Source organism: Neofelis nebulosa, chromosome 13 (assembly GCF_028018385.1).
Source record: "Neofelis nebulosa isolate mNeoNeb1 chromosome 13, mNeoNeb1.pri, whole genome shotgun sequence".
In the NCBI taxonomy this organism is placed as follows: domain Eukaryota; kingdom Metazoa; phylum Chordata; class Mammalia; order Carnivora; family Felidae; genus Neofelis; species Neofelis nebulosa.
This window is the reverse complement of record NC_080794.1, coordinates 49,679,253-49,703,712: the sequence shown is the minus strand read 5'-3', so window position 1 is coordinate 49,703,712 and position 24,460 is coordinate 49,679,253. Positions and strand designations below refer to the sequence as shown.

General features: G+C 38.8%; 1 protein-coding gene across 2 annotated transcripts in view; it reads right to left on the bottom strand.

The window, feature by feature from the left end:
- Positions 1-24,460, bottom strand: part of BMPR1A (bone morphogenetic protein receptor type 1A) — a 137,693-nt gene that overhangs the window by 15,799 nt on the left and 97,434 nt on the right. For both annotated transcript variants that reach the window (XM_058696913.1, XM_058696914.1), the window contains exons 3-7: positions 16,991-17,209; positions 9,025-9,187; positions 8,105-8,207; positions 3,642-3,738; positions 3,380-3,479 (exon numbers count right to left, since the gene is read on the bottom strand). In XM_058696913.1, the coding sequence (XP_058552896.1) occupies positions 3,380-3,479; positions 3,642-3,738; positions 8,105-8,207; positions 9,025-9,187; positions 16,991-17,057 (530 nt within the window). In that variant the 5' untranslated portion in view covers positions 17,058-17,209. The remainder of the gene's footprint in view (positions 1-3,379; positions 3,480-3,641; positions 3,739-8,104; positions 8,208-9,024; positions 9,188-16,990; positions 17,210-24,460) is intronic.

Below are 24,460 nucleotides of genomic sequence, written 5' to 3'. Positions count from 1 at the left end.
CTTGAACTTTGCTCTAGGATGCAGCTATTTGGAAACAGTATACTCCTTTTGAGGTGGGACCAATGTCATGTTTAGTTTAGAGCTAATTATTCCCCAATACTGAAGCAAGACCCTTCTGAGTACTCTAACCAAAGCCCTGGGGATTATGAGGTTTTCAAGTCTCCCAGGTGATGGAAACAGACACTATTCCCAGACTTGTGTGAGCACTGAACACTGTTTCCTTCGATCTTTTCAGGCATTCTTACCCAGTCTTGGGCAGTTTCCTCACTTGTACATGCTGATAAAGATTCAGCTGAATATTTGATAAGAACCTTCTGCAGATGTCCAGAGTTCTTTCCCTGTGAAGTTCTCTCCTCTTTAGTACTCTGTTATTCATACCCCAGACGCAGCTACATCTCCTTGAGCCAGAGCCTGATGGGCTACACCCGGGTTCTTCCTATGTCCTACAGCTAGAAACTCTCTCCAGGCAGTATGGTGGGCAATCATAAGGCTTACTTCATTTGTCTCCTGTTTTTCAGGGAATAGTGCCCTCACTGCCTCATTGGCAACTACTGATACATGAGTGGAGCTTACTGATTACAGACTTCACTGTGAGATAACTGCCTGGGCCATTTCACTGGGCCCATGGAGATGAGTATATTTAGGTTTTTTTCTCTTGGGCTGAATGGATTTCCCCAAGAAGATTCTTCCTATTTCTTGTTTGAATAAGTCTGCCTAACAGAGTTCTGGGAGGGTTGAGGGGCCCACCAATAAGTATATAAATGTTCACTTTACCTCCATGTTTTCACTATAATATCTCACCCTCAATAATGGGATGCCACAACTAAGAATCTTATCTTTGTTCTTTTTTTTTTTTTTTTTTTAAAGATTTTTATTTATTTTTGAGAGACAGAGATAGACAGAGCATGAGTGGGGGACGGACAGAGAGAGAAGGAGACACAGGATCCGAAGCAGGCTCCAGGCTCTGAACTGTCAGCACAGGGCCTGATGCAGGGCTCGAACTCAGGAACCTCGAGATCATGACCTGAGCTGAAGTCAGACGCTTAACCGACTGAGCCACCCAGGTGCCCCTCTTTGTTCTTTACAGAGAAACTTCTAGCTTTCTGTCAGGGAGATAGTAAGGGTGACTGTTCTGAACAAGAGTAGGGGTCTCAACATCTGTGGGACTTGTCATCCAAGATGGGCCACAACATTCTCACCTCCCGGTATGTAAGTCCCTGTTTCCCTTCCATAATGTTGTAGGGCTGACCTGTGTGACCAACACAATGTGGCAGAAGTGATGGTGTAACTTTGGAGTCTAGATCGTAAACAGCATTGCAGCTTCCACCTTGATCTCTTGAATCACTCACCCTAGGAGGAAGAAGCCAGTCTTCATGCTGCAAGGATACTCATACGGCTCTGTTAAGAGGCTCACATCAGAGAAACTAAGCTCCCCTGTCAACCTGTAAGCTTCAGAAGTGAGCTACCTTGGAAAGTGATCTACCAGCTCTAGTCAAGCCTTTAGGTGAGCACAGCTCCTGCTGACATCTGACTGGACCTTATCAAAGATTCTGACGTGCAGTCAGTCACTCCTGAATTTCTGACCCACAGTGAGAGATAATAATTGCTGTTTTAAGCCACTATGTTTGGGAGTGATTTCCTAATGCAGTATTGCGTAACACAGCATCTGACTTTCTAAAAATAGACTTTCAAGCAATCCTCTTGGTTTTACTGCCACTCTCAGCTTTACTCCCAGAGGTAACTGGTGCTGCCAATTTTCGAGCTTCTTGGGGAATTCTATAGTATAAACTGGTTGCACCTTTACTTTCTCAAATTCTAGCCTAGGAGTCTGATTTTGTAGGTCCTCAAAGTCACTTACTAGTCATCCAAAAGTTTCCCAAGTTCCAAAGGTTTTTTGTTGTTGTTGTTGTTGTTGTTTTTGCTGTTATCTGGTATCCCATTCTCCTTGTCCTAGCTGGACAAAGAAGGTAAAAACTATTGCTTTTTTACTGGAGGCAGCAAAAGGGAGATGCTCAATCTGTCTCTTTATCTTAGAATTTCTGCCAGTATTACAGGTGGAAAACAGTATCTCAGTATGATTTTAATTTCTATTTTTCATATTGTGAATATTCTTGAGTCATCTTTTTATTTTTCTTTTCAGAGCTGTATTTCCTTTTAGATAAATGTGAGTTCAGTTTGGGGGGAATGTTTTCCCATTGAACTGCTAAGTTTTTTGTTTTTGATTTATAAAAGCTCTCTATATTTGAGAAATCAGCTCTTTGTAATATGAGATACCAATATTTTTCACTCTTTGTCTTCTGTTTATGGTGGTTTCTGCCACATAGTAAAGTCTTATTTTTATGTACCTGACGCAAGTTTTTCTTTTTTAAGGTTTTATTTTCTGTGTATGGGGTGTTTTTCTTTGCTTCTTGGTTTTACGTCAATCACAGGTCTTCCACACTGAGATTATTTTTTTAAATTCTTCTACGGTCTGTTCCAGTGCTTTAATCAGTTAATGTTACGTATTTAGATCCAAGATGGGTAAAACTTATTACGATGTAGGTTACTGACTGAATTTCATCTTTTTCTTTTTTTTTAAAGAGGGGGTGGAGGGAAAGAGGGAGAGAGAGAGAGAGAGAGAGAGAGAGAGACAGAGAAAGAAAATTAAGCAGGCTACACACCCAGCATGGAGCCTGATGGGGGGCTCGATCCCACAACTGTGAGATCATGACCTGAGCCAAAATCAAGAGTCAACCAACTCTCAACTAAACGAGCTAACTATACACCCCTCATGTTTTTCTATATAGCCACCTACTACTAAATCCATTTGTCAAATAATCCATGTTTTCCCCAGTGATCTGGAATGTTACCTTTACCATATACTAAATTTACTTATATACTGGGGTCTATTTATGGGTCTAGGAACCTGTTCCACTGATCTCTCAGTCTATTCATATGCCAATAAGATAATGCTTTATTACTGAAGTTTATCCCCTCCTCTTATTCCTCTTCTCTTTTGGCATCTGTCTTCTGAAATCATGACTAACCACAAACAATTCTGAAGCCCCAAGTAACTAAAGAATGGTAACGCAGTTGTCTTCTTGGGACAGATTTTAAACATTCAGATACAAGAAGTTCAATATTCCATAAATAAGAAAAATCCTAAGTACTCATGAACAAGAAGTATAAAAGTTGGGTTCAATTAACTGACTAATAGTAAGGTCCTCTTTTTCCTTAAGAAAAATATAATCTGGTTAGTTAAAGAAGACAGACCCAGAGAATACAAGTTAATGGTGTTTGAACTGCATTCAGTGGTCAATAACTTATGCCCATTGCCTTTTAAAGAACTACTTACATCTAATATTCAACAACATATTTTATATAAAAATAATGATCTTACTTGTAACAAAAGCAGCTGGAGAAGATGATCATAGCAACTATGCAGACAGCCATTGAAATGAGCACAACCAGCCAGCGAATGCTGCCATCGAAAAATGGACCTGACAAGGGAAGTGAACAACAAAGCACACATTTGATCTCTTCATCACATACGAAAGGAGAAAAATAACTTGGGAGTGTTAAATTCTAGAAAGCTTGCTTACTGTCAAAATCAGAAAATATTTTACTGAAAATCACAATCACCCTCTTCTAGGCGAACCTACCTATGACAACAGGGGGCAGTGTAGGTTGTAAATACTGGTTACATAAATTGGTCCGACAACATTCTATCGTCCGCCGTAGCTGTGCTTTTGGTGAATCCTAGAGGAAGAGTAAGGACAAAATTAAAAATGGCTTGATATTTTCAGGTGAGAATGAGGGTTTTTTTTTAATATTCATGAACACAATTTCTAGCTCTGTTGAGTGGAAAGGACCTGCAAGTTTTATGTGTTAAGAAAAGATTATCAAAAAATTATTTGTGTTGAAATAGTGTTGTAAGGATTGTAAAATGGTATTTCTTAAGAACATATGTATATGTGGATGATGTGTTGGAACACTGGACTATAACTAAATTATAAACAAAAGTTCACAAGTATTTTTCACCAAAACTTTGGCATATCTTAATGTATTACCTGTTTGTAGTAGTAAAAATCTAAGTCATGAGATCTTTTCCTAAAAAACATGGGTAATACACTTTATTGCAGTGATGAACTAGTAGGGTGCACAGGATCTCACAGCAGCACCGAGACGACTTAAGTGGAGGGCGCTGTAGTCTAAAGAAAGGAGACATGAGGAAAAGTAGTCGAGGAGGTAGAAGATACTGCAGAGTCTGCACAGAACAACTATGTTGAGACTAAGGAACCCAATGCAGAAGCAAGTTAAAGCAGATGTGGTGAGGACAAAGGCAAAATGCAGAAACCATACTCCTGAGAGTTTCTTAGAGACCACCGACCAGAGAGGAGATGTGTCCCTGACAGATCAGAAAATGAGCACAGGAAAAGACTTCAGTCAAGAGAGCAGACATCAACAATTATGTGTGAAGTTTTATGTGATTGGTACAGTACTTGACAAGTTATTAACTTGAATGCTGACATTTCAGCACTGCCTGGGAAAACTGCCATTCTGGACCAAAATAGCAACAAAAAGGAATTGCTTGTCATTATAAAAGTAGCAGGAACATAAGCAGAAACTGACCATGTTATTCTTAAGTATCAGATGGCTAAAACAGAAAAACCTCAATATAATCAAGTATTACTTTAAAAAGGTGAATGAATAGGAGTCCACGACTTGATCCTACCAGGAAAGATGGGTTGAGAGTATTGGGAAACTTCCAAAAGCACAAGTTTTCCATTTTAACTAAATTTTTAATGTTAAAAAAGTTTTACTTAAAAAAAAAAAAGTTATTTTTTTAATGTTTTATTTTTTGAGAGACAGAGACAGAGGGTGACCAGGGGAGGGAGGGGCAGACAGAGGAGACACAGAATCTGAAGCAGACTCCAGGCTCTGAGCTGTCTGCACAGAGCCCGACGCAGGGCTTGAACCCACAAACACGAGATCATGACCTGAGCTGAAGTCAGACGCTCAACTGACTGGCCACCCACATGCCCCCAAACAGTTTTACTTTTAAATGACCATAAAGAGAAAGAAAAGAGAGAGATGTTAGGAGTTACACAAGTGACTCTGAAATAACCCCAGATCGAGAACATTTACATGAAGGAGGGAATGGAGAGTATATTAACTGAAGGTGAATAAAAGGACTACGAAACATCTACAAACAGTTGCAGGAAGGCTAATGTTCAAAATGAGCTTAGCCCTGCAGAAGACAAAATGTAAAGAATAACCAAGAAGGGGTTTCTCTAGCAATGCTAGAAGACTACCAAGCAATGGATGTGTTGCTGAAAACCAGGAGGTGATGGAGGACAAGGAAAAAGCACTGTTACATGGCAGCTGCTTTCCCAGACGCGGGAAGAGACCCTCCAGGGCTTCTGTATTCTTGGTGAGTGGCTGCCCTCATGATCACGCCCTAGTAAGAGAACACTTTGACAGGGCTGGAAGGCAGGTGTGACAGGAAGAATTTAGAAAGGACAAGTGTTGGAAACTGAAGAGCTAAATGTTAGACTCTTTCTTATGTTAAAAGAACACAGACTGTGAAGTTTAACAACTAATTTATATTAGTGAAGTCAATTTGTGATATGCCTCGTTTAGGGGCATGCAAGATACGGGTTATTACTGCTGAGCTCACTGCTCTAACCACAGTTCTTCCTTCAATATTTTTAGTGATTAAAAGAAATGTATAGAATATGTGGTTGATAAACATGCAAATAGCATAAAACTGCAAGAAACAATTAAATTATTATCCCCCTCCACAAATCCTGCCAAATCAGGATTAGCAAAGGGCTAATTCTTTTTTTGTTTTTTGTTTTACTTTTATTTACTTATTTATTTTTGAGAGACAGAGACAGAGCAGAAGCAGGGGATGGGCAGAGAGAGAAGGAGACCTAGAATCCGAAGCAGGCTCCAGGCTCCGAGCTGTCAGCACAGAGCCCGACGCGGGGCTCAAACCCACAAACTGAAATCATGACCTGAGCTGAAGTCAGATGCTCAACCGACTGAGCCACCCAAGCACCCCCAAAGGGCTAATTCTAATATGATAAAATTTAACATAGACAGGTATGTAACAACTATTTTCAAAACTCATTCCATTTCCATCCTCTTATTTGTGGCAAGAAACCAAAGAATCAATATAGAATCTAAGAGATATGGTTCAGCAGTAGCACAAGTGAAAGACGGGGATTTTAGCTGACAGGAAGCTCAGTATGTTTCAAAGTGTGGTGTAACAATCCAACATCCAACATCCAACATGAGCTCTGGCTGTATTTAGGAAAAGGAAAGGAGTTACTTATTCTCTGCTTTCCCCCCTCCCACCCCAGGTCGGACCACACTCAATTCTGCATATTACGCTGAGAAATCAGTGTAACTCTGAAGCTGATCAGACATGGAGCAGTGGAGGGGACTGTGAGCTATCATTTTCACCAGGCAAAGACTATAGGAATGGGAAGGAACACAGGACCACACAAACAGACCAAAAAACTTCCTTCACACAGTAAAAGGCTGTCATATGAAAGAGGCTTTAGATTTGATCCAAAGGGGCAGGGAGAGATTTGTAGTCATTAGGAGGAAAAGCTTTGTAAAGATCATGTCAGGTCATTACTACAGATGAAATAGATGGTCTTGGGAGGTAATGAGCCCTTGTCACTAGAGGTGTCACACCTAGAAGATAGATGGGATGAGGGGTGCCTGGGTGGCTCAGTTGGTTAAGCATCCAACTCTTGATTTCAGCTCAAGTCATGATCTCACGGTTGGTTATGAAATAGAGCCCTGGGGTTGGGGTGGTCTTAAGATCAAGTCCCACATCGGGCTGGCCATGGAGCCTGCTTAAGATAGTCACTCTATCTCTTTCTCTCTCGGAGGAGGAGGGGAGGAGGAGGAGGGGGAGGGGAAGAAGAAAATAAATTGGCGGGGGGGGGGGGGGGGCGAGTGCCTGATTGGCTCAGTCGGTTAAGCATCTGACTGCAGCTCAGGTCATGATCTCACGGTTCGTGAGTTCAAGTCCCGCATCGGGCTCTCTGATGTCAGTGCAGAGTCTGCTTGGGATCCTCTGTCTCCCTCTTTCTGCCCCTCCTCTGTGTGCTCGCTCTCTCTCTCTCTCTCTCTCTCAAAAATAAACATTAAAATAAAAGAAGTAGATGGGATGCAATATATGTGTGTGGGGGGGAAGGGAGATGTGCAGAGGGGGCACATGGATCCCAAACTTTTAGCAGAGATTGGAACATATATCAATCCTGAGAGTTTCTTAATAATGTGAATCATTTCCTAAAATAGTTGAAGCTTAAATTTGTGTACAAACGGTTCTATCTAAAGCTGGAAGAATCCCTGGGGCAAAATTACTATACAGGATTTTGAAGAGATTAGGTTTATAACCAAGAGCCATGAGGATATTCATAAACTCTTTATTACCAGCCCTTGGATGCCTTTGCTGCTGCTGTTAAAACAACTCCACTGAGATTTCCTTACAAGGACTTAATGTTTCTGCATTGTCTCAGAGTGATACAAAGGTTATTATTGCCCATCACCTTGAAGTCTTTCCAGTCAATTTGATAATCCACAGGTGATACTGTAACATTTTTTTTTGCAGTCATGACAATTTAGAAATAGGATATGATTTAAAACGTTTTTTTGAAGTAAAATAGGGGCGCCTGGGTGGCTTAGTCGGTTGAGTGTTCGACTTCGGCTCAGGTCATGATCTCTCAGTCTGTGAGTTCAAGCCCCGCATCAGGCTCTGTGCTGACAGCTCAGAGCCTGGAGCCTGCTTCGGATTCTGTGTCTCCTTCTCTCTCTGCCCCTCCCCCACTCATGCTCGCTCTCTCTCTCTCTCTCTCTCTCTCTGTCAAAAATAAATAAACATAAAAAAATTTAAAAAAAATTAAAAAAAAAATAAAGTAAAATAATCTGGAACTTCAATTACCACAATCATATTACCTGAAGTAAGAGCTAAGCTTCCTCCAATATACTTGGTTTATAAGAACATAGAGTGACGTGCAGACCAGGCACACTTCTCCTGGGGAAATGAATACTTTTCACGTGGCCCCTCCCTTCTTTATTTCACAGGCCCCAAATCAGATCTCACCTTGCACTGAAAGTCAGATCCTTCATATTTCATACACCCTGAAGCTAATGTGGTTTCTCCTTGGTCATCTTCTTCTATGATGGCAAAGCAGTGCCCATTCGTTCTGAAAGAAAAAAACCCCAAAAACCAAAAAATATAACTTCACATTGAAGACATGATGAACTATCATATAATTTCAGTATTTTACATATATACGTTTTTGCTTTCTATTTGGTGATATTCAAAGAGCATACAGTTATTAGTAAAGTATAAAAACAGGACATTATCACTTTCATAACAGGGAGACAATTAACTGATGACACTCAGTTGTTCAGGGAATTTTTTTGGCTAGTAAGCCAATTCTTCAATGTCCCCAAACAATATGGAATAGAATTACATGATCATATATAAATGTGTTGAATAGTTAACATAAAATAAAGTAGGAAAATTAAAATGGTTATATAAATCAGAATTGGACTGGGAGCTCACTTGTATCAAAATAATATAAAATTAATTAAATACCACAATATCACGCCTATCTTTCTGTAAAATATTTCGACCAGTTTAGAATTACAAGATTTTGAGTGAGTTTGTTTGGTTTTTTTTTTTGGTAATCTCTAAATTTTCTACAGTAAGTATCAGTAAACTTTATGATAAAAAGATCATTAAATAAACTCAAAACGTTAGACAAATACCAGATTCAAATCCTTCTATCTCCTTTAAAAAGCTGTACTACATCGTTAACTCTGAGAAATGAAACATCAATCATTTAATAGTACTAAATGTTCCCATACAAAGAACAAGAAGTTTTTTGGCTCTTTGTAAAAGATATCATATAAAATTAAAGAAAAAAAAAAAACGAAGACAATGTAAACAATTCTTAAAATAGCACTAAATGCAATCCTATTCTCATAACTTTAAGGACTACATAAAGTACTTACATGCATGTGTTATTAATAGCATCATCCGGGCAGTGTCCTGAGCAATAGCACTTTAAAAAAGGCAAAGTATCCTCTGGTGCTAAGGTTACTCCATTTTCTGATTTTTTCTGGTCAGAGTCTGATTTCATCCCAGTACCATGGAGCATACTGTCCAGATTTTGCCCTGTATTCAAGTATGAAATTTGTGAAAACATCATTTCCGAAAAGCGAATTCTTCCATTTCAATTTTCAATGAGAAATTTCTAAGCTTTCTTAGTGTGTAATTATTATGTAATGGCAGCTTTCTTATGTAATGGCAGCTAATGTGTTTAATTAAAAATACATTTCATTCAGGGATGCCTGGGTGGCTCAGTCGGTTGAGCGTCCAGCTTCGGCTCAGGTCATGAACCCGCCCCGCCGTCTGTGGGTTTGAGCCCTGCATTGGGCTCTGTGCTGACAACTTGGAGCCTGGAGCCTGTTTCAGACTCTGTCTCCCTCGCTCTCTGCCCTCCCCCGCTCCCGCTGTCTCTGTCTTTCAAAAATAAATAAACGTTAAAAAAAATACATTTCATTCATACATTTAACGTTTGTTAATAACCTATGATGCACAGAGTACTGCCCCAGGTATTGATGGACATATGGAGAAGATTATGTCACAAATTTTGCACCAGTGGAAGACAAGAGTGGCAGACATACAATATGGTCATAACCTACAAGAAAGGTACAAAATGGGAAATGGTTTCAGGGAAGGCTGAGATTATTTACAATTATTAAAAAATACACAAATTATGGGGCACCTGGGTGGCTCAGTTGGTTAAGCGTCTGACTCTTAATTTCAGCTCAGGTCATGATCTCTGGGTTTGTGAGACTGAGCCCTGTGTTGGGCTCTGCACTAGCAGAGAGGAGTCTGCTTGGGATTCTCCCTGTGCCTTTCTGTGCCTCCTCTACTTGCATGCTTTCTCTCTCAGAATAACTAAATAAACTTAAAAATATATATATATACAAATTATGGTTCTTAAGCTCTTTGTCTCAAAACTTGGGACTAGCTTAAAAGCAATAAGTCCTCTATTTGTGCCTCTATGCGGAAGTGGAGTTACTAAGCATCTCGCTTTGGACTTTAATTGCTTAAGTAAGGGTATTGTGAGAGCATGGGGACTAATCATATTATCTGGTGCCCTTTATCTGAAGGTCACTGGTTCGAATCCAGACTATGCTGCCAGAAACTGAAGGTTACTGTAGGGCAGTAGTTAGCTTATGAAAACAGAACTGTGTTTTTGCATTAGCGTCAAGTAGCCTCAAATGACAGATACTGTCATATTTGGTACTGAATCTTTCAGGCTGAAAGCAGAACAGGACTTCTTAAAATGTGTGAGTAATTCTTCCCTCCCTCTGAATCAGCTGAAATTGGCTAGCTTATTCCTTGGAGGATTGACCTCCAAGGAATAAAATGTAGAGCCAAACAGGTATAAAATATTAAGAGAACTGCGTATAAGCAACATTTCATTATAACGTTCAAGCATAATGTACACTTGACTTAAAATGTAGCCATACTGGTGAGATGAAAAGAGAAAAAGTAACACATACGCACACATTTGATAACAGGAAGAGAATGTGCTGCTAATTAAGTTTTAGCGATTCCATGCCTGGAATTTTTTTTTTAATGTTTACTTATTTATCTTGAGAGAGAGCGAGAGTGGACAGGGAAAGGGGCAGAGAGAGGAGGGGAAAGAGAACCTCAAGCAGGATTGTGGGGCTCGATCCAACGAAGTCTTGAGATTATGACCTGAGACGAAATCAAGAATCACTTACCGAATGAGCCACCTAGGCGCCCCTCCATGCCTTGAATTTTAATAATCTTCATTTAATCCTTTAAACTGATAACAAAACTTAAAGACCTCATTTATGCTAGCAATGTCAACTGCAAAAATAAAAAAAGGGAGGGTAGTGGCCAGGAAAGGAAGAAATCCACTAGGGTAAAAACAAGGAGACCTGGATTGTGGTCTACTATTCTCCTACTGTGGTCGTACCACAGTTTAGTTCACTGGGTGATCACGGAGAAGCCACCACTTCTCCAGGCCTCATTTAGCGAATAAGACTCCAGGACTAGAGGACACCTGAAGTCTCTTAACCAGCTTTCAAACCCATCACAATAACAGAAGGAAGCATCCATTTAACTATGGAGAAAAATCGTCAAATAATATACCACATGCAATTAATTTTCCAAAAATCTAATGATACACAGAGAAAGTGGTAGTGTTGTAGAAATGACACTGAAATAACAGTGAGAAGTTAAGGGTTCAACTCCCAAATATGTCCACAGGTGGTACTCTCTGAATCTCATTCTCTAGCTCTAAAAAACAGTAATAATAATTCCTTCCCAATTCACACCAAGAGGTTATATACAGAAGAAATGAATAGACAGTAAAGGGCTTAATTAAATATAAAATAAGGTACAAATGGAAATATTTATTTACAAAGATTGTACTGTACTTAAAGATCACAGATACCTAGACTATGCAAAGTTCTATGATGGTTAATACACACAATTTTCCAAACACTATCTGAATTTAGGAAATAAAAAATCCTAATTATAATAATTTGCATTTGGGATTTATATTACCTCAGATATTTATTTAACAAAACACTAACTAGAGGCCAGCTATGTGCAGGCAAGTTACTGAATGCTGGAAACTGATGGAGTCCTTGGGAAACTTGGGAGGGCAGTGAAGGGGAGGGGCGGTAAGCACGCAGATAAACACAGTGTGAACAGGGATACAATACAAAGGTAAACAAAGGAAGGAGCCTGTAACACAAACTCAGCCTGGGTGTCAAAGGCAAGAAAAACTAAGCTGTATCTTAAAGTTATAAACTTTCCCAAAATAGAGGCCTAGATGCAAAGAAAAATAGGTAGCAACAGCTTCTCTGCACCACCTCCCTAGGTGACAGCGCCCATTCCCACAGTTTAAGCAAATCTGTTTATGGTTCCTAGATTTACCCCTCTAGCTATGAGCTGCTTGTAAGTAATCTCAAAATTAGCTTGTCCAAAATGGAACTCTTGACTTTTCTCCTCAAACCTGTCTCCCCAAGTCTTTTGGCTCACTCTCCAAAATAGATCTCAAGTTTTTCCCATTTTTCTCCAGCTCACCTGCTATTACCTGGGCCCATGTTACTTCTGAGATAGGAATCTCCACACTGACCTCCCTACTTCTGTTCTTGGCCCCTCCAATCTATTTCCCATACAGGAGCCAGAGTTATCTTATAAACATAAATCTGATCCTGTTCACTCCCCTGCTTAAAACCAATTAATGGCTCCATATGCCTTCGGAATAAACTCCAACCTCCTTCACCATGCCTACTGCCAGCAGGATTTGGAACCTCTGTACCGCTCCAACATCAACTTATAGCACCTGTCCTCCACCATGCTCAAGGCACGCGGGTCTTCCGTCAACTCCTAGAATTTGCCAATCTCTTTCAAGTCCTGCATTTACAATGGCATAAAATTATGGGGTCTGGGCTGGACTGAAGCTCTAGGATGTATCTCAAAACAAACACACGCAAAAAATATTTAAAGTTTGCATGCTCTAGTGTAACAGCTCAAGAAAAAAAACACACAAATATATACGAATATGGAGACCAATAGCTAAAAGATACAAGTAACTACCTATAGGCACATTTACACCACATTCCTTTGTCATTAATGGTAACTTTTGGCATCAATGATTTTACTACATTTTTAAAAATGTTTATTCATTTTGTGAGAGAGACAGAGCATGAGTAGGGGAGGGGCAGAGAGAGAGGCAGACACAGAATTTGAAGCAGGCTTCAGGCTTTGAGCTGTTAGCACAGAGCCCGATGCAGGGCTTGAACCCATGAAAGGCAAGATTATGACCTGAGTCGAATTCAGACAGTTAACCAAGTTAGCCACCCAGGCGCCTTTGATTTTACTGCATTTTTATTCCCGGCTAAATAATTTTTCTCACTTTCCCAGTAATCTATGGGTTTCCTTTGTACAAAGCACAGAAACTCCTCCCCTGTCCTTAAAGCAGAATGTCTAGAATAGGAATAATTAGAAAGCAAAAGGCAGGAGGGCTGCAGAAACCAATGGGACATCAATGCATTGCATGTATGAAGTAATCAGTAACAGTTCTCCTTAATCTATGTGCTACGGCGCATGAGTACTGAAGGCTGCTTTCAAGTCGTCCTTCTGAATGGGAGTTTATACAGCACTCATTCTATTTCTTCTTCATCACTAAATACTGGGTGTGTCGGGCACCGACAATTTCTCCCTTAGCCACACACTGCTGGACCGTGAAGAGGCATATATGAATCTGATGGACAAGGCTATATACTACATACACACTATATCAGTGGCTGAGTGTAACTTGTGGATAAACCTCTGGGTTATATGTATATACCCCTCTGAGCACGAATTGAGTATTTCTACCAACACCAGCACTTTTAGTCTATGCATGTAAGAAGGGTATGTATGATGTTAGGTAGACAAATGTGGTACCCTGCAACAGATGCCGTTAGTTGTTTTCTCCCCTCTACCTTGCTGGCAACACACACACACACACACACACACACACACACACACACACACCCCACACCCCTTTTTAAGTATTGGCTCCTCCTCCTGTGATTCAGAGAAGCACAGACCTACCCTCAGTAGAGACAATTATTTTGTCTAATCCAACAATTTCAGTTCCCTTCCCCTTGCCACTGTTTATACAAAAGCATAAATTAATTCTGGCCAATAAGGTTAGAAGGAAGTCTGCTGGGGAGGGGAAGGGAGGGGAAGGGGAGAGGTGTCTGAGGAAAGATTTCTTTACCAATTAAAAAGAGCCACGAGGAGGGTGCCTGGGTGGCTCAGTTGGTTAAGTGTCCAACTCTTGATTTCGGCTCAGGTCATGATCTCACGGTTCATGAGATCAAGCCTCGCATTGTACTGTGCGCTGACAGTGTGGAGTCTGCTTGGGATTCTCTCTTTCTCTCTTTTTGCTCCTTCCCTGCTCACGCTCGCTTGCTCTCTCTCAAAATAAATAAATAAACTTCAACAACAACAAAAAAAGAGCCATGAGAGACATCCACTCCTCTTCTACTTAATGTTGTCAACCCAAATTTGCCACATCTGCATGTGACATCTGGCTCACAGTAGCCACCTGTGGCCATGAAGTAAGTTAACCCAGGACTAAATTAATAGGTGGAGTACAACACTGTTGAAATAGAGAAAGAATGTGATGAGCCATAGAATTAACTTACCGAAGTTGCCCTACCTTCAGACTTCTCGTTTTGTGATACAACATTTTCCTTATTGTTTAAGCTATTTTGAATTGTTTTGTTTGTAACCTAAGACTGAAAACATCTTAAATGACAGAAGAGACAAAATCTGTCCCAGACTCTTTTAGTTGTCCAAAGGATATCTATTTTCCCTGTCTTCTCAGCTGACCAAACTCTGGTCTTGGGAGGCAATGGACTGAGATGAATCTGAGCTGACTATGACAGTCAGTCCTGTCTCTCAGTTTTCTAGTAGCCTTAGCAACTGTCTCAGTTTATCCAACAAAACAAGATAAAATCTGCCAGCAGAAGGTTAGTTTCTGGGGACAGTTTGCTTTCCTGAAGTAATGTCCAGTTGAGGTCAGCGCTGAACCTTTCCCCATTTTTCCTTCCTCCAGTGTAGGTACAGAAGCCATTTTGTAACCATTAAGGAGAAGCCAAGAAAATTATAGATGTCAAACTTGACACCACTGAACTACTGAATGAACACCAGGAAATACCTACCATCTACATCAAAAATTATTTGTTCAAGTCACTGTTTGTGGAGTAATCAGTTACTTAAAGCTAAAATCCATTTCTAAAATGTGTGACCAAGCCAAAAACAAGGACTAAATAGCTATTAGATGTTAATATCAAGTGACTCATTCTTCTGTTCCAACTTGAGTAACTTAATCGCAACGTAAAGCACTTTAATCTTAATCATAACATTGAATGTTCAAAAAATTCCTGTTTACATCTAGGATATGTGTTATTGGTTCTATTTTATAACAAGAAAACCAACATATGGAGAAATTTACTTTCCTAAAACACAACTGATGCTCAAGTCAAAAGTAATTTCCACTAATAACCACTCTGCAATCCTTCTTAGAAATAGCATTAGAAATAATCCTCTAAGAAATAACATTTTCTTCTATGTTGGTTTAGTTCTTTTAAGACTAAAGTTTTTTTATGTTTATTTTTGAGAGAGAGAGAAAAAATGTGAGTCGGGGAGGAGCAGAGATGCTGTCATGCTGTCGATGCGGGGCTTGGACTTATGAACCACGAGATCACTACCTGAGCTGAAGTCCGACTCTTAACCAACTGCACCACCAGGCGCCCCAAGACTAAATATTTTTATCTTATCATTTTTTTATACTGAAATTTATTGAACAATTTTTTTTAATGTTTATTTATTTATTTTGAGACAGAGAAAGAAGGATAGTGAGAGGGAGACAGAGAATCCCAAGCAGGCTCCGCACTGTCAGCACAGAGCCCAACACAAGGCTTGATTTCACAAACCGTGAGATGGAGACCTGAGCTGAAATCAAGAGTCCCATGCTTAAATGACCGAGCCACCCAGGCATCCCTTTATCTTATCATTGGAACCAACTATCAAACTAATCTTTTTGAAAGGAAATGTAACAAATTTTGCTCTTCATCACAGAAATATAATTCCTATTGAGATTTTTTAATTTATGCCTGATAACTAAATATCAATTTATTTCATCTAACGAAAGTTTATTATAGAGCAACTTGAATTAGGGTAGGGAAAGAATTTTGTATCATATTGCCTGTGTGATCTATATAGATTTTTAGAAAATTTAACATCAAATACTGATTACCTGGGGGTAAAGTAGGAAATGTTATGATTAATTTAACTCATCTTCAAAACTATGACACTTTGGTTAATGCTGATCAACAAGACATACAACAAGAGCTGTTAAAATAAAGGTGTTTTATTAAATAATTTGGTATTTCACACACAAAAAAGTGGCTTTTGGAAGTGGGCTGTGTTCTGAGCAAGAAAATAATAAAGATATTAATTACACCTATGACAAAATATGGAGAAGCTCTAGATTTTATTTTTATGTTCACTCTTTAAAACGAAAATGTTAAAAAAAAATTGTGCTCTTAATAGTATCTCTTGTTGGTAGATATTAACCTTTGTTGCTGTGAATGAGGAAACATTATGAAAAAACGATCTGTGAAGACATAAACTTAAATGAAGATGCCTAATAACTTTACTCTAAAATCCTTTTGCAAAGTAGTACTATCTCTTCAGTATGGAATAATGTCCTAATTAAACCATACAGGAAAAAGCCCACGTGCAAATATAGCCCATATGACCTGCAGAGTCATGACAATAATTTCCTGTTTGGGAGTTACAAGCAGTGAACACAAAATTACAATGTTGTTAGTAAGTAAAACTTTGAGTATTCTATGAAAAAATTTTAGTATTAGCACACGCAAGTGCAACTTACCATTCTGAAGATTTTTAATGACAAAATGATTTTTTTAATTATTTACATTTATCCCTTATTGTATTTTAAAGAGGACAGGAATTTGAAAAATTAAGTATTCAGTTTCTACTACCTGTGTCTTAGTCTTACTAGGTCAGATACTTTATTTTATACTTTATCTCATTTAATCCTCACAAGACTTAATATTGCACATCATAATACCTATGTTACGGATAAGAGAATAGGTTCTGAGAAGCTAAGATTTTACAAATACTTGAAAATGTTTCTATCACAGTCAAGTTCAAAATTACCTGGCATGTATTTGTTCTGTGCCTCACTCTTTGCCTCTTTATTTAAAAGCTATGCTGGCATATTAGCCTAACTGTTCAAAAAGGGACATCAGTTGAAAGATCAATTGCAAGAATGAGTGTTTCAAATATAGAAATAAATTACTAAAAAATATAAGATTACTTAAAAAAACACTGATTTACCTTGAACATAAGAAGTGATGAACAGATAGGCTCCCAATAATCTGATGTAAATATACAGCTGAGTCATTGTTCAGTTTTAATGTTTCCTGTATACTGTGACCTCTAATAACTGGTCTTGTTATGTCGCTAATTTTAATTACTCTTATTCAAAGAGATTTTCTTGTAAAAGGTCTCAATCACTTGACAATGACTCCAACTTCCACTGCTTTCTCTTGACTCCTGAAAGATAAAAATTAAAAAAAGGTAATGAATATAACTGAATTCTGGAAAGTTTCAAAACTAAGAGAGAAAAACAAATGCTCAAACATACCTTTAAATGATGAAATACATTTTTAAAGATTAAAGCTATCTTTATTTACAACAACAACAGTAAAAAGGCACTGTAGTTCAGAAACTTAAAATAATTCAGTAATAGGTTGCCACCATTCCTGATCTTAGATTAACCACAGGTAAAATAAATACACTAAATAATCCCAATAGTCTTTTCTGGCTGCTCTAAAGTAACTGTTTTACTACTAACAAGAACATTTCTAAATATACTAAGAATAAAGCAGGAAAATTTAACTTTAAAATACGAAGCTATTGGGGCACCTGGGTGGCTTAGTCGGTTAAGCATCTGCCTTTGGCTTAAGTCATGATCTCACAGTTCAGTTCGTGAGTTTGAGCACCACACATCGGGCTCTCTGCTGTGCATGCAGAGCCCGCTTCAGATCCTGTCCCCCCCCCTCTGCCCCTACCCGCTTGTGGGCTTGTGCACACATGCTCCTTCCCTCTCCCTCTCCCTCCCCCTCCCTCCCTCCTCCCTCCCTCTCTCTCTCTCTCTCTCTCAAATAAAAATAAATAAAAACTTTAAAACACGAAGCTATTCATCATAATCTTTCAAATCCTAGTAGATGTGACAAAAACACCTCAAATCTTTATAATAATTCATTCCATAGAAAAAAAGCCTACCAAGATAATCATACATATTAAAATATGCAGTGTGTGTCATCATTAAAACAGAAATATATCTTAAAATTATTTTCCTAAAATATTGCAAATCTGACTTCACTAGTATAAAATTGAGTTTTTAGGATGGATGATGTGAAACATAACCTCCCCAGTTAAGGTTTGGTTATTATAAAATAGTTAAATAGGTAACAAAAAAAGCCACACTAGTTTGTTTATAGATGAATATAATTCTGTCTTTCCTCCCATCCTATTGGTTCCAGCAATTTGATTTTACTGATTTCAGCCTAAACTATTCCTGAATGAAAAATATTTTATTTATGATGCAATTACTCCTGGCGTGATTTCTACCACAAATAACCTGAACTTTCTATTTTATCAACCTAAGAATTTTCCACTTTAATTGGCTCTCCAAAGACACTGACAGGATTGAGGAAGTAAGGTTTACAGAGTGTCAATTATATTGTGTATTTTACATATGGCTTACTTCCAAAATCTCTGCCATTTCTCACTTCTCTACTATGAAATTAAACTGCTTCCCATCTTCAGAAGTGCTGAGAGTGTAGGGTGTAAAGTGTAAAATAATTACAGAACAACATCTACACTGTGACTTAATTGCATTTCTTGGGAAAACTCCCTTCTTGAAATTATACAATTGTGATTCTCGGGATGCTTGTTTCAGGTTTCAAAGTCAAAAGACGTTTGCAGTGTAACTCCAACCGTGATTTCTCTCCATACTTCCATTTGCCTATTAAGTGTCTCTGCTAGGATTACACACCACGCGTCTAAATCAAATGTATTAACTTTGCTTCCAACCCTCTAGGCCTGCCTCCTCCTCCTCCTCCACTTGTTATCACAGAGGGTGGCGCCATCTCTTCAGTCACCCAGGCCAAAAGCCCTGACATCACTTCTGCCTCTTGCACTAGCTCTCCTGCCTCCATATTTTCACTCACTTATTCACTCACTCCCTCACCTACCCACCCACCAACAGCACTTTCTGAGTGCATATGACAAGTGCAAGGTACTAGAATACAAATACGAATACGACCATCTCTGCTTCAAGGAGCTCACAGTCTTGGACAGGACACTGACTGCTGTGACTGGTTCCATATTTCAGTGCTACTGTTTTTCCTCATCAATTTATTTAAAGATAGTATGTGGTCTAGCCTCACTATAGGGACAACCAAGGCACCTTGCAAAGCAGCCGGTGAGGCTCTAAACACCTGCCACTTTCAGTCCCTTTCATAGGCAGGGGATTATGTGTGATTTCAAATATAGAAAATAAATATGAGACCTGTGACTGTTATCTGTGGGCACAAGTTCGGATCCTGATCTGCTGAAAATAAGTAACCTAACCTCTCTGGGTGAGTTTCTTTATCTGTAAAACTAAAATTACATTATTAACTCATAATTATTTTAAGAACTAAATGAGGTAATAGCTAACACACAGTCACCTCTAATTATGTACCAGTACCATTATAAATGCTTTGAATATACTAATATTAATTTATCAAATCATCACAACCACCTTATCAGGTAGGTGCAAGTATTATTTTAATTTCACAGCTGAGGAAACTGAGGCAAGCAGAGTTTAAGAAACTTATCAAAGATCATACAATTGGTAAGTGGCAGGGCTCCAATTCTAATCAAGGAGATCTGATTCCAGAGTCCATGTGTTACCTACTACCCTAGACTGCCCTGCTGGATATTTTATGTGCATTATACAACGTAAATTATACATCATGAAGCCTGGTATGGAAGAGGTGCTCAATAAGTTTCCTCCCCTCATACAGGTTTATACATGGCACAGGAAGTAACAGGTATGATCTATGCCACTCCCAACTTCAAGAAATTCTGATAGCCTAAAACCCTGCAATAACTTGTATGGAGAACAGCCAACAGCCAAGGGAAGGCTAAAGGTAAAATGGCTTCAATTGCCTCAGCTGTAATCCAACCATCGGAAGCCTTAATCTTTAAAAGTAAAATAATGGGTTTTAGCTGACTACCAGCTCAATATGCATCAGCACTTATGACAACTGCTAAGACATAAAGGCAATATTATCAAGCAGGGCTAGAAGCACACTGCTGTAATCAAAGAGGGTCACCACCTTACTTTATTCCACCTGATCAGGCCCCTTCAACACTTTAGAGAAGAATGACAGGAATGCAAAGGATAGGGAAATAACTACACTTGAGATACAACTCAAAGAAGGCGGGGGGGGGGGGGGGGGGGTCTTTGCTCACAGAATATCAAAGGAACAAAGTGTGAATGCACCTCTGTCAAGGACAGACAAGCTGGAAAGGAGACTACACCAAGTAAGTGATTCATCAGGTTCCTTCTAACTCTGAAGTCTCACAGGAATAGTGTTCTTGTCACTGACTATTAACTTATTTCCTAAATATTTATTAAGTACCTATTACATACATGATTCTGTATTAGACACTGAGAATATACTGATGAGGGCAAAATGGACCCAGCCTTCATGGAGTTCATAGTCATTAAACAAGACAATGAAGACAGGCACTGAACAAGACAGTACAAAGCATATGTAATCATAACTTGTGGTAAGTGTGAGGAAAGAAAAGTGCCAGGTCCTAGAGAGGAATGGGGCAGGGACTTATTCTCATCTGGAGAGACTAAGGGAAGCCATGCTCAAAAGTGACATTCAAGGTGAGATCTAGAGAATAAAAGAGTTAGCCAGATAAAGAAATGGGGGTGAATTCTAGGCATAAGGAAGAGCCTGTGCAAAGATCTTGAGGCAGAAAGGAGCAATGGAACAATGATATTTCTGAAATGGTGAAAATAAGGGATAGTTGGTAGCATGGGGGTCTGAAGAAACAAGAGAGACAAGGACCAGATCAGGCAAGGCCAGATGAAGGATTTGGGCTTTAAATCCAAGTGGGATGGGAAGGCAATTACCTGGTTTCTATGTAATGAACTGGAGGGGACAAAAGCAGAAGCTAACAGAACAGTAAGGACAGTGTAGTAGTCAGGAGAAAGACAATGGTGGTTAAGATTTGGGTGGTGGTGGTACAGTGGGTAGATACTTTACCAACAGACTTGGAAGGGCTTAGTAATGAATTAGATGTGGGGATAAGGGAGAGTGAGGGGTCAAAGAAGATCTCTACATTTCCGGCATGAGCAATTACTGAGATGAGGACAAGTGGATTTTTAAAGGAATGAGGGGAAGAGATCAATGGTTCAATTTTAGACATTGGGGATTACCCAAAGGGAAATGTCTAATGGGCACCTGGTCCTGAAGCTTAAAGGACACACTTGGTATTGAAGATATAAATCTATTACGTCAATAGCACAGAGGTATTTGAAGCTATGGCTCTGTATGAGATGGCCTTCTAAGAATGAAAAGAGAAGAGGGTCCCAGAACACCAATGTTTGTTTAAAAACTGGATTAATAAATGCATTAAAACCACAGGGGCGCCTGGGTGGCTCAGTCGGTTCAGTGTCCGACTTTGGCTCTGGTCATGATCTCAAGATTCATGGGTTTGAGCCCTGCGTCGGCTCTGTACTGACAGCTCAGAGCCTAGGGCCTGCTTTGGATTCTGTGTCTCCCTCTCTCTCTGCCCCTCCCCTGCTCATATTCTGTCTCTGTCTCAAAAATAAATATACATTAAAATAAATAAATAAATAAATAAATAAATAAATAAATAAAAGCATTAAAACCATATACATTTATTTGTCATTCAGTGATAAAATAAGTTCATGGTCCAGGATCTATCCTGTGCAATATTAACATAGTGTAGATTAGCACAGCTGGAATATAAACTACTATTCACAAGTGGTATGTTTTCACAGGTCAAAAAAAAAAAATCTACCAAAAAACCATTGTGGTGATCTAAAATAAGTCTACAAATGCTCTGACAGTACCTTCAATAGGTGGAGCCTAATTCCATGCCTAGAATTCCCACTGGTCTTAATGAGTCACTGTTAACAAATAAAATGAGATGGAAACAACAGGGTATGACTTCTGAGGCTGGATCATAAAAGGCATTTCAGATTCCTCCTTGTTCTTTCTTAAAACACCCACTTTGAGGGAAGCTAGCTGCCATGTCATAAGGACACTCAACTCAAGCAGCCTTACAGAGAAGGCCCCGCAGCAAGGAGCCAAGGCCTCCTGCTGACAGCATGTGAGTGAGCTACCTTGCACGTGGACCTGGCAGCTTCACAGGTACAATTCATGAGACCCTACACTAGACCCAGCCGGCTAAGCCCCTGGTGGATTCCAGACCCTCAGAAAATGTAGGAGATGATAAATGGATGTTTGAAGCTGCTAGGTTTTGGCGTAATTTGTTGAGCAGCAACAGAAAACACTCACTGCTATATAACACAATCATTATGAGAAATTTGCTGAAATAATAAAAAGCCTAATCACTGTAAGTTATTGTGCAGCCAAACAAAAAACAGAAAAGTCTGGAAAGCATAGTCAAATCAGAGCATAACAACGAAAGTATAAGATAGTTACAATGCCCAAAGAACTGGTTAATGTAAGTAACATCCATCTTTCTTTCAAAGGAGTAATCAAAAGTATGTTCTTTGTTTTAAAATTATCTCAACAAGTAAGGTTCATTTTCGTGGGGAGAAAACAGTCCCTGGTTCTACTCTATATACTGTTAAACACGTGCTCTTTTCCTTAGCCACAAAATGGGAATGATATTACTAACCCAAACAAGTTAGCAACATGTCTCAGTATTAACCATTTGATAAATAACAAATGTCTGTTTTATTGTTGTAATTACTATTATTCATAATATAAATACTGATGACCTTCCCTTTATTTGTCCCACCATATTAACTGTTTTTGTAATCACGATATAATAAAACAGTAACCATAGTTTGCAACCATTCTTGAAACAGGGTATTTTATAATTCGAACATCTGAAAATAATATATTTTTTAAATTCCTAGAACAATTTGCTGGAATTTTTATATTAAAATTTAAAATATCTAATCTTGCCAAGCTAAGGATATAAGGAAATGCAGATATTTGAAATGTGACATGATCAAAATTTTTAAATGATGCTGGTGTTTAACAGTTATCTTAAAATATTTAGTCCAAATAGGCATCTAGATACATTTACTCTCCTTTGCTATACACACAGACTGGTGCCGTTTCTTCTTCAGGAAAATAAAACTAAGGCAAATTATTCAATAAAATATAAATAATTTCTTTTTAAATAAAAAGTTATAAAGCTTTGCAAACAGGAAGAACCAACAGTTCAATCAGAATTAAAAAAAAAAAAAAAGACAAAACAAAACAGGAAAAGGCTGAAGTCAGCTGAAAAAACAGACTAAAGTCATTCTTTCCTCTTCCCGTTAAGCCCCCCACCCTTAATTTTTACTTTCTAGTAGTGAGGTTTGGGAATTTTCAACAAGCTGGCCAGCTGCCAATTCCATAAAGTAGTGAGGAGAAAACTCCCCCTTCCAGGGGTCCCTCCCCCTAAGGCAGCTCCAGGCGCCTGGTCTGACAAGCTTTCTGAGAAGGACTAGACTCACTGCAGACTTTCTGGCTCCACAGCCATTGTTTGCATGGCTGCTGTGCTCCTTATCCAGAGCTTGGATTAGCATAAGAATATTGTCTTTTCTCTTAACGAGCAACCCATCCATTCCTTCCCCATTTCTAACCTCTACCCCCAACAATCCCTAAACTAATATATACACATGCAACCGTAGTATCACCATTCACGGTTATTTTTATATCAGTGTAAAAAACAATCTCACCCAAATCTAAACATAAACCCTTAAGAAAATAACATGCTTAAATAAATAGTTATGTAAGTGTATCTGTGGTAATACACAGGAATCTCACCAAAAAGCCTGCCTTGGAGGCTATGCTGTGAGAATTTGTGATGAGTGAGACATTCATAATAAGGTCTTTTGGAAAGTCTTACTAAATTCCAAGCTACAGTCGGGATAGAGAAGTTCCACTTTACAAAGACATTTCTAACTGCCATGTCTTCCAACACCTTGAGGTCACTAATTTCATCATCGCCACTGAAATTACTTCCTAACTAGACTTAACTTTTCCCCAAAGCTCAATTACTTATTCAAAGCAAATTTAACACTTTTAACCTTTGTATTCCTGCTTAATCATCTCCTCTTTATTCAAAACCTTTCACTTTCCTTCTGTGCCAACAGACCATTCTCCCCAACACAAGTATGAATTCTTCCAGGAACAGAAAGGCAATTCAAACTAGGATGGTATTATACATTGGTGATGCATTTATATGCCTTACACCCTCACCAGGGGCCTCTACAGTAGATGCACAATAAATGCTTCTTGGTTTATGAAGTATTTTCCAAAACAGGAGATACTCTGTTTTCAACCATTCAACTTTATACTACAAATCCCCTAACTTAATGACTCTAGTTTTTCTGTTGGTTTCATTTTATTAAATGAAAAAGCTCACAAATAATTAGAACTAGATCATGCTATACACCAATCTTTGGCACATCCGCACTCAGAAGACATTCTTACTGCCAGCTGTTAATTGAAATGGTCTGAG